Source organism: Rhea americana, unplaced genomic scaffold (genome assembly GCF_003343005.1).
Source record: "Rhea americana isolate MKP2758 unplaced genomic scaffold, rheAme1 scaffold_270, whole genome shotgun sequence".
Classification (NCBI taxonomy): Eukaryota; Metazoa; Chordata; class Aves; order Rheiformes; family Rheidae; genus Rhea; species Rhea americana.
In genome coordinates this window covers 1,117,107-1,134,619 of record NW_028186391.1, presented here as the reverse complement: position 1 = coordinate 1,134,619, position 17,513 = coordinate 1,117,107, and the positions used below count along the sequence as shown (strand labels likewise).

The window sequence follows — 17,513 nt, the reverse complement described above, 5'->3', positions numbered from 1 at the left end:
CTGTGCTGGGAAAGCAAACCACCCCAAGGTGAAGCCGTGGACTGGAAGCTGTGCCCTTAGTGCTGTAGTAAATCTACGTCACACTGGTACTCTTTTAATTCCCTAACATGCTTTCTAATTTGGTCATTTTGAGGATTTGTTGAATATCACTCTAYACTGCTGAGGGCACCTGTTGATCAGCTGGATAACTTATAGGGTAAAGGGAAAAKGTGAAGATGAGAACCTGACCCATTAGCAATATCTGATTTATTACTGGAATTTTTGAGCTTGTGTCCCGTGTGTATTCCTGTGTCGCATGACGAACTCAGGGCACTGCGGAGACCCTTTCTGAATCGTGACTTGGTGAGGCCAATGACGTTTGCAGCTCTGCCTGTAAAACTGTAAAGATTTTAAACTTCATTGTTTCATGTTCCTGTCTACTTGGATCAGATGCTCTTGGGCTCCYGTGACAGCAGCTTGCTTTTCCTACTGGATTTTAATTTGGCACAGTCTTGCTGGTAATGACTATTTCTTGTTTCTCGGAGAACACTTAGTTGATATGCACCTTTCAGCAATTTCAGAGTCTGCTGCAATCTCACGTTTTACATGGCCAGAAACAAGAAGATACCAGTACTCTTTTCTTAGCCCTCCTCCAAGCTCAATCTTACACCCTGTAAGAGCTGTGGAGAGAGCCCCTCAGGGTGAGAAGGAGAGGCCTGTGGTTAGCGTAGGGAGCTTAGGGCCAGATCTGGACTAAGGTCCAAATCCAGTAAAAGACATAGAAGACATAGGGCTGTACATTCCATAAAATTCATTGCTAGGTTTTCAGAAGTAATGTGAGATGAACTGGGAAAATAATAGAGCTGCGTAAACCCTTGAGAACGACCTGTTTTACAGAYGAGTTGGACACCAGGTGATGCCCAAACCACAAACTAGCTGCACACAAACAGATRATCTGATTAGTTTTACCTGAGCTGTGGTGGGTGAAGAGCATCCCAGCRAAGCCCCGTGGGGCTGCTCCAGGGAGGACTTTTTCTCCTGAGCAGCATCAGGCTAATTTCATCCCCAGGTGAGCAAGAAYGTGTTGGAAGATGAACAGAGGGACATAGACAACTGGGCAGAGTGGGAGCTGCTCAAGGGGTGTCTCAATCCACACATGTGACGGCACTCACAGCCCCAAGGGCAGTGGCCCACATTCTGGCCCTGGGAGGATTCAAACTCTTTTCATGATGTTGGGAGGAGAGTTGAGAAGAGGTTTAATAGACCAGCTCTTACCTTTCTGCAGTCAGTGCTACCACTGGCTAAGGAAAGCTCAGGTTATGCTGCTGGGTGAACACCTGATGCTTGGAGAATCCTCTCACTTCCCTGGAAGATCACCACCCTCACTCAGCCTTGCCAGGCTGACCACATCACCTCCTGGGRCTCCCTGGGCTCAGGGCTGTGTGTCCAACTGGATAAGATATATAATAAATAATAATCCTTTTCATTCCTCATCACCACACARGACTATTACATGGGATACACCTACAGTAAAGTCCCATTTAAGGTCTGGAGCGCCCTTTGGAAACGGATCTCTAGATAGCCCTCGCTTCCTGCAGTGTGCCTCRCAGCCGAGTCTTGGAGCACAACAACTGGATTTTCTTTAGAGTAAACCAGATGTGCTCCAGGAGCACAGCTGGTGGATGTGCAGCCCACTTTGGAGCAGTGCTAGTCCACAGTTTGCTTGTCACCYTGGTTTCAGTTTTACCGGAGTAAGGCTTTTAGGCTGGAGCCACTAAATCCAGTCAGTGATCCTTACGCAGTACTTTGCCTTCAAAGATCCCTGTGTTTCTGCTAAACCGTGCGAGTGCGCAGCGATCGCTTGCCAGTGCAGTGCCTCCCACGCCAGTGCGGAGGGGACGGGCCCTTGGGCAGCTCTCAGCAGCAGCCTCCGGAGCAGCAAGGCCAGCAACTACCAAATGATGCACAGCATGAAATCCTACACATTAGGTCTTCGTTTTCCGCTCGGGATGTAGTTGCGAGAAGCAACGCTAGGTGTCAGCGACATGTAAAATCCAGCAAGCTGCAGCAGGCRGCTCCTGAGCCAGGGCCCCCTGACACAGGTGCTGGGAGGGTAGGGAAGAGCCTTTGGGTTTTCTTCCTGCACAGCTTTGAGGAGGGAAAGAGAAAGGAATAATCACGGGTGCAGGCCAGTAGAAAAGTGCTAGGGAGGTACACTTTCACTGGCAGCACTGATTTTGAATATCTAGTGGCGTATTATCAGAATTACCCAAATTATCTGCCATTTGAGATGCGACCTGTTCCATTTGTCCAGAGCTTCCTGTTTCGTCATTACGGCGAGGAGCCTGTTGGCATTTGGTTTTGTTTGCAACACTCCTAGCAGCTTTTGGCATGTATAACAAGGCTCAAACAAATCCAGGGCAAGGCAGGAAGTCTTCTGGGAACGTGGCCCAGCACGCATGCTGCAGGGGACGTGGAAACATGAAGGCTCTGGTACTACTGAAGCAGTAGGTGCCTCAACACTGCCAGGGCTAATTCTTGCTGGAGAGTAAGTGCTAAATTCCTGCAGCAAAGGACTCTTAGCAATAGCTCTCAGAAAGAGCCCTGAGTATTTCCGCTTGTCATTACCACCCGAGAAGGGCAGGCCTCAAAGTCACACAAGGTGGTCCTGACTGTAGCCATCATTTCCATGACTACCTGAAGCCCACACAGCCAGGGCTGCTGGAGAGGAAGACCGTGGTTTCACTCCTGAGCTCAGCTGGCTGTTTCAGTAGCCCAAAGGCCGCCCCAGCTGTGGGATCTCATCATGTTCATACACGCCCTGCTCAGCAGCTAATTATGGGAACTCCTAAGGACAAGATGTCTCAGGTGCCAGCAGACCCCTCTCTCCGTGTGGCTGGGTTTCTCTCTGCCTGCATAACTACTGATGCCCACATTTCAGACCAGCGATGGTAATGAGCTGAGCGGTGCAGCAGGAACCCCTGGGCCTGCTGCGCCCCGATGGGAAGGGGAGCATGCAGAGGGGAGTTCTCCACCCCATACTGGCCAGGCTCTGCCCCCTGTTCCCAAGTGTCACATACCAAAGTTCTGTCATGGATGTGCCATGCAGCTCAGAGCTGTGGTGAGGAGCTTAGGCTAGCGCTGGTGCTAACTGCTCCTGGCAAGCATGGAAGAGAAACAGCATGCATGGTGAACTGCTCAAGCTTAGGGATGAATGTTTTTTTGTCCTTCTGTTTCTGAGAAAGACATGGAAACCAGCCCTTTGCTTTGCTGCACTGTTCCCAACAAGCAAGGACTTCCCAGGTTCAGCAAAGCCATCCAGAGCAAAGTAGCAGCTCTGAATCACAGGTGGGGATTTTCCTACTACATCTCTGAATCCTGGCTAGATGAAACTATATCATAGGAATGCGTGCAGGTGGACTTCAGCAGGGTTTGAGAAATCCCACTACAGCTTGCCAAAAGAGCTTCACCCCACCAYGGCCACAAGAGATCCTGTCCCTGTAACTAACTAAACTGGAAACCCAGAGTTGAAAAATCCTCTGGAAATTTCAAAAGCCAGCGCRCAGTTCAGGCTGATGTCCATCTTGTCAATATTTCAGTGTCTCCTTGTTAATTTTCCTTATTCAAGCTGTACAGGAAGAAAGGTGTAATAAAATGTATGAAAAAGCAAGAGTCGTGATTATAAAGTCCCAAGTGGGGATTTGGGGAATAGCATAGCATATCAGAGAGCCTTTCAGTCTTGACCAGAAATGTGAAGCAGAGAAAGGTTTTAAGAACTGAGGACAGTGGCTGGAAAACAGGGATTTATCCTCCATAAATATGTTCTGGAAAGCTGGATTCTTTTGTAGTTACCGATACATGCAAATGAGTGCACATGGCAGGAAATAAACCACATAGACAGGAGCAGAGCCAGGTCTAGGTAAGGGCACCTGCCCATGAAGGAGACTCCACGACCTCTCTGGGCAACTTGTGAGCGTTGCTTTTGCATATATCGGCTCTGGGAAACCAGGCTGGCAGCTGCTGCTGCTGCTGTGGGCGGCATCAAAGGGTGTGGGATGGTGGCGATCGGTGTTGAAGGAGCTCATCTTAGGAACCTCAGCTGCTGACAATGTTTCTCTCACCCTCCGTACAAACGGGAGCAGCCAGCCCAGCTCAGCTCCCCATGGCTCTTTTCTTCTGCTTCTCCATCGCAGCTGCAGCCTTTTCCCCCTTGTTCTGCAAAAGGGCAGCCAGGCCCTGAGCTCTCGCCATGGAGGTGGCAAGATTTCATGCTGTGTGTGCAGGAGTAGTGGTTTCAGATGGCACCGTGTGCTAATGATTTAGAAGAAGGCTAAGGCAGGATGGAGGGATGAAATGCAGGCACCTTTCTGGGCAACACAGATTTATTCTTGTGTGATTGAAGTGCAAGGAGTGAAAGGTCAGTCTTCAAGAAGGAAATCAGGCTGCTGCACGCCCAGAGTAAACAGGAATGGCTCACGCACTGCGCTTAGTCAACACCAGCCCCGGGCTGGCCCACACTGCGTTGCAGGTTTGCTTTTCTAACACTCATTGCTTTAGAAATAGCTTGCGTCTTGTCTTTCCCGTTTTCAAGTGATTGGTTAGGAGGAAGCGAAAGATTGTGCAMAACCCAGCAGAGAGTTCAGTTATGGCAAAAGGGGTTGATAAAGTCGGATGGGAGATGTGGCAGCGGGAAGAGGCARAGGCAGGCTCAGGAGAAGGCATGTGGAGAGCTCCAGGGGTAACAAAGGGGCTCCAGTGTAACCAGGCCAATTCGTTACATCAGCAGCCYGGGGTAACTCGCATACAAGACAATATGAAGGCTGCCCAAGCTTTCTGATCTTTTACATTGATTTTTAGTAAATTTTGAAACACTGAGGAAGTTCTAGAGGATGGAAAACTGCTAATGAGAGGTCATTAATTAAAAGGGAGAGCTTAAATAGTTACAGCTCCGTCAGACTGATGYCAGTTCCATAAAAAGTAATGTAACCAATGATATGGGACTTTGTTAGTAGGGAATTAAGACAGTTTATGTCAGCTATAATGGTCAAAGGAAATGGATTTTGTCAAATAAATTAGATACCATTTTTCAACAAGATTATGAGCTTGTTTCTATAAAAGACATCTTTGAGGCATTTGTGTTGGTACTGCATGATGTTTTGATTAATAAATCAGAACAAAACAAACTCAGCCTGCTTATATCGGTGCCTGGTAAGGATAAATAAAGTTGCTATGGACAGACTTTCAAATGATACCAAGGTTGTGCAGGAGCAAATCATGAGGACAAATCCTTAATACCCTGCAATCGGATTGCTCAGTAAGCCAGATATAAGCAATGAATATTCATTTAAAGGTGACCTAATGCCGTGTGCCCAGGGACAAAGACTGTAGCCTCTGTCACAGCATGGAGAATTTTATCCTGGCCAGCAGTGACCTGAAAGGGAWCTGAAGGTGATGGAGAGTAATTAGCTGAATGTGCACTCCCAATGTGACATTGCAGCCAGCAAGACTGGCTGAGGGTATCCATAACAATACAAACAAACCATTTAGGAGAAAGAGATGGATTATATCCATTCGGTGCGTGTTACTAGAGCCACTATTCTGTCCACTTCTGGCATCCACAGACTAAGAAAAATCTTGAAATTTCATGAGAGTTTTTGTAAAGTATGTGCAGATGAGTAAATTACTAGACAGCACACCTTAGAGTGAAAGGCTCCAAGAACTCAGGCTGATCAAAGAGGAGGTTAGTAAATTATTTGATCACAGACTTCAGGACCATACATGAGCAACAAAAAGTTCATCACAGCAGTTTCTTCATTCTATCTGGCAAGGGTACAAAAAGATCCAGGGTTGAAATTTGAAGCTAGACAACTTGAGACAAGAAACAAGATACACATTTTTAACAACGCTTATAATTAATCACTGCCCCAATATCCTTCCTTGGTTTCTCTCAGAGGATGAGGGGTGGGATTCAGYTGTCCAAACAGCTGTCTAACATCATTTTGGTTGCCCTAGACTATCTGGGATACCTGCAGGAAGCTGGTAGATGCAGAAGCTCTGACTTCYTGGTACTCGGCAGTCAGAGGCCAGGTGGGATAGCCTAAGACATCTAAAACAGCACTAAGGTACCTCTAAAAATTAAGCCCAGATTCTACCGTAGGTTTGGAAACTGGTTGATGCATGGAAAATCAAAGGTGATGCTYCTTAGAAGATCATACTGGGAGGTAACAGTATCCATCTCCCTCCTCATTTGTCCTAAATAGTTATGAATTTGTGGAAATATTTAGGGTGCTTTTTTTCCCTTGAGAAAAAATGTGATGTTTTGGTGGAAAATAACAAAAAATACTTATTATTTTACAGCGTACACTCAATTTAAATCAGAACATTTCTGTTTAACCAGACTGCCACAGTGCTTCATAACATCTTCCCATTTTCCTCTGCAGGGTTTAATGCTCTTTTCCTCCAGGACACGGTCTTCCTGGCTGAACTACACCACACCCAGTGCACTGGTCCTCTCTTCTTGCTGAACCACTACATTGCAGCATCTAAAACAGTGGTGCTCATTCTTTCTGCTGGTGCAGGATGGTTAGACTCAAGGCAACAGAGAARTAAATGTCAAAGTTGGATGACAATTTGATTTCTTGGTTCCCATCTCCATGCTCAAACCATGTATACTGTAGTCTAGTGGACCAAATAGTGTCCTCAAATAGAGAAAAATAGACTGCTTCTGAGAGCCTTTTTTTATGACAATACTATCACCTAACTGTGCATTTGAGATTGAGCCTGGAATTGGTGTCATTTTTAACAGTTTTCATCCTGTAACTAAACCGTCAAGGACTGTCACCAGCGACTCACTCTTTGACCTCTGGTATTTAATCCTGTTTCCAAAGCTCCCTGAAGTCAATGCAATATTCACCACTGAGTTCTGTGAATATTGGCTCAGCCCCTAACAACAAGCTCTTACTAATTGAATGAAAACAGTAATCTTCTTAGCTGCTAGCGGCAGTAGATTGTAATAGCTGTGGATTTTATACTGGAGCAGGATACATACCACACTCTGAGCAGGGCATTATATATTTCCCTTAGCCACAGGTAGCTCGTGTCAACAGTCTGAAGTCCGATGCAGTTTGAATTACAAATGATCTGCCACTTTTAGCAGCTGTCATTCTGCTTTGCTGCTGGGGATTGAACCTGTAACTTGCAGCGCTGGAGGCACGAGCCTTTTGCTGTTGGAGCTATAGGAGCACCTCAGCTCGCGTTTAGCATTAGCCACTGCAGAGCAGCCAGCAGAGGCAGATACAAAATGCACAGTGCCTTGTTCTCCTTAGATCCTCTAACCAGCCCTGTGGGAATACAGCCCTAGTCTGCCGGGCTCATAAATTGGCCTGCTATTTTTATCTGCTTTCATTATATCACTTACRTGTCTCTTTGCTTCTGGTCCTCTGAAAGCTTATATGGAATCTCCATGGTGACTGCCGTCAGAATACAGATTTCCTCCCTGCTTTTAACACATCCAAAGCGACATCCATCTGGTCTCRTAAGACACAGTATTTGGCAACCATAGACATGAGGTACAAGAGCTGGTGAACTTAACATCAGCTAACAAACTTTTTTCAGACTTTCCTTGCCCATCCTGTACTGTTACATTTGTGGCATGTATTGTGGTTTGGAAAGTTCTTCTATCACCTTTCCATTTAATCAATTGATAATACAGAGAGATATTCAGACTAGCARCATTCAGCCTCTTAGCAAGCCGTGAGGAGGGAAGTCAGGGGTGTGCTCATACTGTTAATGTAGCTTATTTATATCTTAAAACATGAAAACACAAAAAACAATAACAAACCTTCCAATAAGAAGCAGKCAGTGGTATATGCAGTCTGTGTTCCTGTTCCTAGCACCGTTCCTGTTTTCATTCTTTATCCCAGTGCATGTGTCATACCTGCCTGCTGTGTCTTGTTCAGACCGTGGGATCTCTGTGCAAGGACCGCTCTACGGCACCTGATAAAATAGCAACAAATAGGTGGAAATAGGGCCCTTTCAGCATAGTTTAATAATACATAATAATTATAATAATAATAAGCTGTTTCAGAAGGAGAGATTAACACTGAGAGCCACAGCAAAATCTTGAGGAGACCTTGATATCTGAGGCTGTTTATAGAGCCTGGCAGCCTTCCTTGTAGGAGGCTTCCTGCTATGTCCTTGGCTGAGGATGCCTTTCTCACTGTTGTGCAGCTTTTGCTGGGGGGCTCTTGCCCCTCTTGTGCCAAGCAGGGTCTTCGTTTCAATAGTGCTGTAATTAAACAGCTGGTGAAACATTTGAAGATGAAGATGAAAGATGTTTTGGAGTCAATGGGAAGGTTCATTYGGAATTAAGTCTGCCAGAGTCAATGTCACTCTTTCAGAGTTGRGGGTGACATCTTTGATGATGCTCAGGGACAGGTCGGGGCAGCCTGAATGCGAGTTTCTCTGTCGGTGGAGAAGCTGGGGTGGCTCTGCCAGGGAAGGATGTATACCGCATATACATACATGAAATGCAATTCYGTGCATCCCATCCTTTGCCAGGGCCATGGTGGGAAGCTCTGATCAGGCCCTGCAGTGGGGCAGGAAGGAAGGATGAGGTTAATCCTGACTGGCCGTYTCTCTTCAGCTGGGCATCAGTAGGGTGAAGTCTGACTGGGGGATCCCCAGCAGTGAGGGGGGACAGGCCTCACAGGGAAATYTTCCCCTAGCAGAGCGGGAGGTGTAGGGGCCACTTGTGCCTGTGCATCTCCATCTCATGGAGCACCAAGGCTGCCTCTGACCCCACCAGACCTGAAAAGATGGAGAAGCAGGTAGCTCTCWTGAGGGCACTAGGGCAGTTCAGGCTGAAGGTGTCTTCCTCAACACAGATGATGTCCCCGCTCATAGAGGCAAGGACATCAGAGTCTCACACCACGCAGAACTAGGTTGGGGACAGTCTCATGGGGGACATTTTGCCTCCAGGGAAGATGACACGGGGCTTACCACCATGGGGAACGGCTCCTTTCATGTGTGAGAAGAAGTGCCATGGCTGCTCCACCTGCAGGGGTGTGACACAGAGGACATGGCACAGTAGTCCCTTGRCTTAGGGCGGGGTGGTGATGCTGGGTTTAACCGTGGTGGGAGCCTCCCTGTGTGAGGGGTGACGAAGGTGTCACCGCCATGGGGTATGTGACAAGGGGGCTCCCCTCACGGGGAGGTGACATGGTCGTGTGACACGGGGGCTGCTGCCACGGGGGAAGGGACAACGCGGAGTCACCACCACAGGGCCGCGTCCCCTCACGGGGGACGGACGGACGGACGGACGGACGACGCGAGGTCGCTGCCGTGGGGGCCGCGTCCCCTCACAGCGGGGACAACGGCGTGAGGCCACCACCGTGGGAGCTCTGTCGTGCGGGACGGCCGGAGCTGGCCGCCACGGGGCGATGCGTCCCCGCACAGGCACCACGCGAGGGGGCGGCCGCCGCGGGGCCGCGTCCTCCTCAGCCCGCTCCCGCCGCCATCACCCCCCCACCCCCCCCGCGACTACATTTCCCGGCGTCCCGCGCGCGGCGGGGCCGGGCCGGGCGGCGCCGGCGCTGTCGCGGGGAGCCGAGCCGAGCCGAGCCGGGTCGGACCGGACCGGACCGGGCCGGGGGAAGAGGCAGGTAGCTGGGTCGGCGGCTCCCGCTCGCCGCCGTTGCCCCATGGAGCGGGGGAAGATGGCGGAGCTGGAGAGCCTGGAGACGGCGGCGGAGCACGAGCGGATCCTGCGGGAGATCGAGAGCACCGACACGGCCTGCATCGGCCCCACGCTCAGGTACGGGGCGCGGCCCCCTGCGCCGAAACTTTGACCAGAAACGGCGTGTTTTTTTTTTTTTTTTTTTTTTTTTAATTGTGAAAAATAAAAATTCCTTCCTTCCCTCCCTGTCGCAGCTCGTGCGCTCCGCGGCCGGCCCTGCCGCCCCTGCCCGGCCTCGCTCCGCAGAGCTGTCACACCAGATAACATCGCCTGTGCCGCCCCCTTTCTATTAAAAAACCCCCCAAACACTACATTATTTTATTTATTTTTAATTATTAGTATTCTGATTTTTCAGGCCTGGTGGCTTCAGCCCCTTTCGGGAGCCTTTGTAGGTGAGGTGGAGCTTGGGTGACAAGCGGCGGAGCAGAAAGTGGGAAAACCTGGGGATTTTGCTGCATAACCCGGGATTTGCCAAAGGCAGGATTTGTCCGAAGTTGTCCTTGTCTCCCCCCCCCCCAAAAAAAAAAAAAAAAAAAAAGAGAGAGAGACTAATATTCGAGCCCTGGCGATAATACAAGTTAATGCTTCTGTATGGTTAATGGATCCTTTATTTCCCTATTAAACGTCTTTTTTTCCAGCGGCTCTTGCAGTGTCCTCCTTCAGCGGGAAGATCCCGCTGCCCTACTGCTGACTCTCCCYTCTGCCTGTGCAGCGCGAGCGAATGTAGCCGCATGCCTAGGAGYACTGACATTTTGCTTTGCTGCTTCTCTAATACTCCTTTCTGAAAGTATTTTATCCTTCTAGGTATTTTTTTTTGTGTGTGTGAAGCCATTTAGGGATTTTGCAGCAGTGACTTCTGCAGTGTTAGTCTGAAAGTCATGGTAGCTGTCTATATAACAGTTTCTCAAGAGAAATCACCTTTTTTCTCTAACATGGTATTTTAGATAAGCTATACCCGTCYATGTTCTATTCTTACTAGCCAGATAGAGCACCGGGAACAGCTGTCCTCAAAGAAGTCACATTATGAATCCAGCAAACAGCATGTCCCCTCTCTGAAGTAAAACAGAAGTTCCCCAARGAACTGCATGTGAAAACCAAAACACATTGCTCATAATGATAAGTACAAAAGTCTGTGAGAGCTTATGAAAGGTTAACAGTACAAGTGGGTGGAGTACATTTATCAGCCCTTGTAATCAAATTGATCAGGCTAAAAGGTGGTAAAAGGTGGAAGAACTCTGCCAKATCCACTTAATTTCAAAATCTAAACAGTTGTATTATTCAAAATGTTAATTCAGACCTTGTCCTAAACTCTTTGCCCCTTCTGGTTGTGAGGTTGATGGGGAGGTACTGCCTTTTTGCAGTAAATCACAGTCAGTTTCRTGCTGATTTCCTGGTTGTCTTTCAGCTGCTGAACTGCAAATCACASTGCTAGGTGGGAATAATGAGGTATAAACAGAGTTGGAGCCTCCTGCCCCACCCCTCCACAATATCYTTTCATTTCTTTTAGATATCTAAATTTTACAAAAAGATGGCTTTACAGTTRATTTACTCACCTGTCTTCAAATATGAATGGGTTTAAACTGGTGATAGTCCATTGCAGACACAAAATTAAAAAAGGAAAAGGTTTTCATATATGGAGCAACAGGACCCTTGATTTAGCTCTCTAAAGAATTGCTGGTTTGTTTAGCTTTTTGATTATGTAGTTTTCTTTCTAAGGCTTTTCTGTGAAACCTTTAAAAATAAACTATATCCTGTTAGCAGRACAAATTGAAAATTGGTTAGATTTATTTACAAAGCTTAAGAAATGGTTAAAAATTATGGGAGCTACCAGAGCTAAGAGTGTGGGTATTTTGGTCATTTAATAAAACTAAGGGCAGTTGATCTTGTTTCTTAATATTAAGTATTCACTAGAGGTTAGATGAGGAGTCAGGCTTTATGCATTTCTTTGCATGCCCACAGAAGAAACAGCAGTAAGTATCTGGGGCAAAGAAAGGTCTGTGCTTTGCTAGTGTTAACTGTTGAAGTACAGTGGGTGCAGGATTGATTCTCGCTGGGTGGTCTAAGTTGCTGCTATAGGGAAGGATTCCCTTCCTTCTTCAGGAGTGTTATGAACAATATAAGCAATTACTTGCTCCAACGATTTTTAGTTTTTCAAAGTAGGCCAGTTCAGGGTAGGCATGATGTGCTGGAGAGTCCAGAAAAGTGGATGATGGAAACTTTAGAAAAGGTGACTCACTTCTTGTAGGCATCACGGAAGAAGTGTGTCTCCAGGAGCCAGGCTGGCTTCTCCCYTAGGAAGAGCAGTTTCAAAACACAGTTCAGAAATAGTCTGGAATGCTGGATTCCTGCTGGCAACAGGGACTTGTTTGCAGCRCTTTGCTTTTATCAGTAACAGATATTACAACTACAGCCACTCCTTGCCTTGTAGTGGCATAGTGCTTGGGRCCGAATTTCTATAATCAGTGGGTGACTGCGGGGTTGAGATATTAAAGTTAAGGTCCAACTAACTCATCTGTCTGGGTGGGTTTGTGTCCCACCCGTCAGGGGGAAAGTTTTCTGTTAGAAAAATGGCAAGTGTAGTAATTYCTGCCCTTGAGCAGAGGAAGGATGAGATGCCTTCTAAAAGTCCCTTCCATCCCTATTTTTTCTGCTGTCTTATTTTTGTGATTCTGGGAGTTGRAGATGTGGGCCGGGACTCMWCTGTRCWGSGCSCWGYACAGWKGTGAAACAAAAACTGTCCCTCCTCAAYGAAAGAAATTTCATTCTAAATGTAAATTTGGAGACAAGGGCACGTGAGGAGGTGCTGCAGCTGCATTGGTTTGTATGATGAGCTGTGTGTTGCTGTGCCAGTGTCTCAGATGCTGTTGAGGTCCCTCTCTCCTGTACCTGACAGCAAATGGCATTGGTTTTGAAGGAGGACGCTAGACAAGCTCAGCGAGTCCTTGTACAGATCCTCTTGAGTGTGTGATGTGCCTGAAATCAAAATAATACATTTCAGGATGTCTTTCCTGCTGTTGAGCCTTTACTAATTATATCCATTGCTCCTAATTCCACTTCCTTYTGCTGTTCAATTCCTCTTCTTTTTCTCGTGTTATATGTCTTGATTTTTGTGGAGTGTTTTTGCCTCTCCTCTGTTTATCTAGGTTTCTAAGAATTACTTAATTCTGTAGGATCAGCTAACCTTCTAGGGGAAGGAAAAACCTTTTATTCCTAAGATCATGTCTTGGATAAAGCGTAACACATGAATGCTCTAATTTTTATCACACTCAATTGACTGATCAAATTTGCTCTTCAGCAAGCTCTTTGTCCAGTTTATCTGTGTGTTTTTTTTTTGTTTTTTGGATTTTTTTTGCTTTTTTTGGAATGCTGGTAGGGGAACAGAATACCTGGAGGCAGTGGCTGTAAGCGAGGCTGGTGGCTCCTGTGCTCTCTTTGGTGGCATGCCTCTGCAGTTTCTAATCAAAGTCACGCGCTGCGCAAAGCACAGTCTCTCACTGCAGGCTCATTCAGCATTTACTGTGCACTTGTCCTGAAATATCTCACCTTTACTGCTTCTCTTTTAAATATGCAGAGACAACTTCATTACATGGATAATACTATGTTACTTCTGCGATTCTCTCATTTTCTCCATTTATTTTAGCTTCTCCCTAGCTCTTTGTATGAAATGTCCCATCTTCAGTCCTGTGTTTTGTGCTATACTGCTTCTAGACTGTTAATTCATGACTTACACTGGTCAGAATTAAAGGCAGGAAAATCAGATTATTTTATTTGTCTCCCTGTATATGTGGGCCGTATAACTTCACTCACTCCCATATATGAGTCTGCCACATAGTGCTTGGCTAGCATATGCCTTGGTCCAAAGACAACCCCCCGCAAGCCCCAGTGGTGATCAGAATTGGTAATCATTTGAAAATCTTATGGTTTCATCCTGCAGATGTTTTGCTATCCTCTCCTTTGCTACTCTGCAGCATCCTTTAGCAACTGAGGCCTTCAAGTCACTTTTTAAATCCTTTTTTTGATTAATTGCATGGTGTGAACTCTTCAAGTCTGTTACTGTGTTGAAAACCCTTCTTCTGCTCTTAAATGGGCTTTGCAGATTTTTGAAAAAGATGATTTTTTAAACAACACTTGGTTAAAAAAAACTCAAACCCTTTGGCCATACAGAGATAGTTGCAGTATTCCAGCAGTCTCATCACTGCTTTAGATGTGGATAAAATTGTGTCCATGCTCTCTTCACTGGTCTCCTGTTCATACATTGAAAAATTTGAGGAGCTCTGTTTTCCTCAGCTTTAGGGTCAGCTGTTTAATGCAGAACTGCTTTYGTGGAGATAGGGTTGCTCAGAGCTATGGCATGTGTTCCTCTTTGCTTTATCTGTACCTTTCCACTTGCTTCTGTTGAAGCATGAGTTGTTGGAAAGGATCAAGTTTTTCAAGTGATTGCTCTCTGTGGCTGCCTGATTTTGTGATTTGTTATTCTGCCAGCTTTTGTGTCATCTGCAAATTATATCATCAGTCCTTTTATTTACTTATTTATTTATTTACTTTCCAGATTGTTCCTTAGTGAGTGAGTTTTTATCGGTTATGTTGGGACTAGTACTTCCCTGTACTCCATTAGAAAATGGTTAGATCTTGAGGAGCAATTAATGGCTCAGTGTATGTGCTTTTATATTGTGTAGGACCATATTTTAATAGGAGTTTCATGTCCATGTGCTAATTGTGTGTGTTTGGAGAGATTACAAAGTTATTTAACCTAAGAATGAAATTAAGCACGCTTGATAGGCCGTATTTTCGGCTAAGCAGCTCTTGTGCGAGATTAAAGTAACGCTGTAATTGAGCTCTATTCTCTAAATCCTTTATCAACTTTTCCATGACTTTGTGTGGCATTAATGTTGTTCTAACTGATCTGTAGCTACCTGGTTGACCCTTTTATAATATTAGCAGTGTGCTGTATTCATCCTTCTGCCTGGAAGGTACCCTATATTCCGAGGTTAAATCATGGAGCCAGAAGTCCTCTGGATTCTTTGTCTCCTGATTGAAATGTTTAACAAATAATGCTCTCCTTTGGGAATAGTGGAAATAGGTTCAGCTAACCTCATCTTGATGGTTGCCTTGCCTGAAGTCCTTCTTGGCACCCTCAGCTGTTCCCTTCTGATTCAGTTTCCTGATGCTGAACAGGAAAAATTGGGGCTTTGCTTTTAGAAATGAGTGATGGATGGGCTCAGGCCGGGGCTCTGGTTAGCCCCTCTGAGCTCACCAGTGCCTCCTTAGCTGAAAGTCACAGCTGGGGATCAGGGTATAGTTTGGACTGCTTAAGCGGTTGTCCCCTGGGTTTCATCTCGTGCTCCCAAGCATTATTCTGGCAGTGTTTATGTGGGTGTTGAAACCCTTTCTCCTCCTTGCCTTATTTTTTCAGCTGGACTGGTTCTATCCCAGGCTTCTTGGGGGTGCTCCCCGGTGTCTGGCCTGGCACGAGGAATCCTCACCTCTTCCACTGAAGCACAGAGCTTAGAGCTAGCTTGGGTAACCTTCAATTTCACCATCCAACCCAGCAGACTCAGCATACCTTCTCTTCCTTTCTCTTACTTGTCTTATTTTTTCAGCTGGACTGGTTCTATCCCAGGCTTCTTGGGGGTGCTCCCCGGTGTCTGGCCTGGCACGAGGAATCAGATGGCAGGGGCCTCGGTCTGGGCACGAGTGCRCTGTTAAACAGCTGGCTTCCGTGAGCTTGGACATGGCATTCTTCCATGAGTTGCCTGTAAAATTCCCTTACCTGGCAGAAAACTATCTTGCTTGCTTAGGGAGTTAAACTGGCTTGTGGAAGGKCTGCTGAGCACTGGAGCCAGCATGCGGGAAGGAGCAGCAGCGAAGTGCCAGAGCGGTATGCTGAGTCTGCTGGGYTGGATGCTGAAATTGAAGGTTACCCAAGGTAGCTCTAAGCTCCGTGCTTCAGTGGAAGAGGTGAGGATAGTATCTGTGGTATGGATGTGAAGTGAAGGATAATGACATGCATCTGGTTTAACAGCTTCCCTATTCTGTTTTGGGATGGTGGAGTGAAGGTAGTGTCTCTGATTGCTTTTGGGGCTACCTTTACTGATGTTCGAGGGCTGTGAGGCCTGAGACCTGTCCTTCAGCTGAGTATTTCTTGGGGGAGGGAGGTACAGCGTGACGGAGGGGAAGGAGACCTTGGAGTGGGGTTGGGATGAAGCAGGCCTTGTTTGAATGTGCTGGCACTGGTAGGAAACACCATCAAGGTCCTGAGCATGGTAAGAGTGAGAGACTGTAAAAATCCCCTGACGTTGAAATCTGTGGTTATTGGTGCATRTAGCAGTTAACTCTGCTGTCTTGACGCTAAGCGTTGGCCACGTAGCGTGTTCAGGAAGCTGCTTGTAACAACTGCTAATAGAAACCTYGCAGGATCTTTTGAAGCATCTTTCAACCTGTTCTCCTGCCACCCAAATGGGGAAGCTGCAGTCTCCTGAGAATGAATCCGGGCCTCTGTTCATCTGTACATAATTAAGTGTCTTTTAAAAGACAGCTTATTGCAATACTACTTGAATTATATTAGCATTCCCTTCTGGTCAGGCTGATGAGGATCAGCTCCAAGTTTTCCACTGCAGAGAAAAAATATCAGCGACTGCTCGTATGAAATAGTTCAGTGTCAGTGTTTGTAGTCTGTGAGAAGACAGMCTGCCCTGGCTTAATGGGTGTAGCATCTGCCACCTCTGCCTGGAGGTACACTTTACTTAATTATATCAAGTTTTACATGCACCTTCTCTTTTGTGGTGTTAAGATCTGATTTGGTGTACAGTTTTTGGAGGGTGAATCCCTGTAATTTGAGTAAGTGTGGGTTCCCTCCCCCTGTCTGTACCCTAATGCATTCTGGAGGGAACAGCTTGCAAGAATGTGCTGCTCAATTATTTATAGCTGCTGCTATTTTCTTCCTTTTTCTCACAAAAGTACCTTATTTTCTAGAATTTAATGAATCACTGTCAAAGGACAGATTATCAGATGCCTGTTCCTATTCTGTGGGATGTGGAAGTGTGTCTGGGCTCTTGGTAAATCCCTGAATTTATTTTTCTGCTTACCTGTCATGTGTATTGTCCATTATAACAGAACGGATGGTAGTACTGGGAGTTAGCAAGCGAAAAGGGGATATTTCCCTTGAATCTTTAGGAAAGGACTGCTGTACTGCTCTGTTGGTGTCAGCTGGAGTTGTCACCCCATGCAGCTTAGCCTTATTTCATCTTGAGCTGGCAGCTGATTTCCTCTTTAGAGCTTGGTTATAGGAGACTGCTTAAAACTAATAGTTTGGAAACTTCACATGCTCATTGAAGTTTTCTTGATAACTGCCGCCCCTTGGGCAGAGTTCCTGTTGCATTTAAGTCTTCCTAGACCATCCTCAGTCATGCTCTGGTTCTGCTTTTAGTGGTTTGAAAGATTTTTCTTCCTTTCTGTCTCTCCTTTTTTACTTTTCTTCCTTTCTCTCTCTCTCTCTCTTTTGGTAATAAAACAGACACTTATTCTAAGGCTACAGAAGCCTAGTAATACTGACTCTGAGGAAAAAACTGAAAGGACGGGGACTGCTTAATCCAGAAAAGATGAGACTGGGGGGTGCAATATATCTGCAGATGAAGATATGGAATAGACTGTTGAAAAGCWGAAGAAAACAAACTCTGGTTTGCTGTGTGCAGATTGAGATCTGGACTTGGATTGCCACAATGAGGATTTAGGATAGATGTAAAAAAGTGCTTTCTAACTGTAAAGAGTTGGAATAAGTAAGAAAATTATGAAGGCATCC

At 46.3% G+C, this 17,513-nt stretch overlaps 1 protein-coding gene across 4 annotated transcripts in view; it reads left to right on the top strand.

The window, feature by feature from the left end:
- The first annotated feature begins 9,562 nt into the window (after window positions 1-9,562).
- Window positions 9,563-17,513, top strand: part of EXOC6B (exocyst complex component 6B) — a 291,841-nt gene continuing 283,890 nt past the window's right edge. For 2 of the 4 annotated variants that reach the window (XM_085308226.1, XM_085308224.1), the window contains exon 1: window positions 9,564-9,793. In XM_085308226.1, coding sequence (XP_085164352.1) covers window positions 9,681-9,793 — 113 coding nt within the window. In that variant the 5' untranslated portion in view covers window positions 9,564-9,680. Of the gene's footprint in view, window positions 9,794-17,513 lie in introns of all 4 variants that reach the window. The other 2 variants (XM_085308228.1, XM_085308225.1) reach the window with 2 other exon arrangements.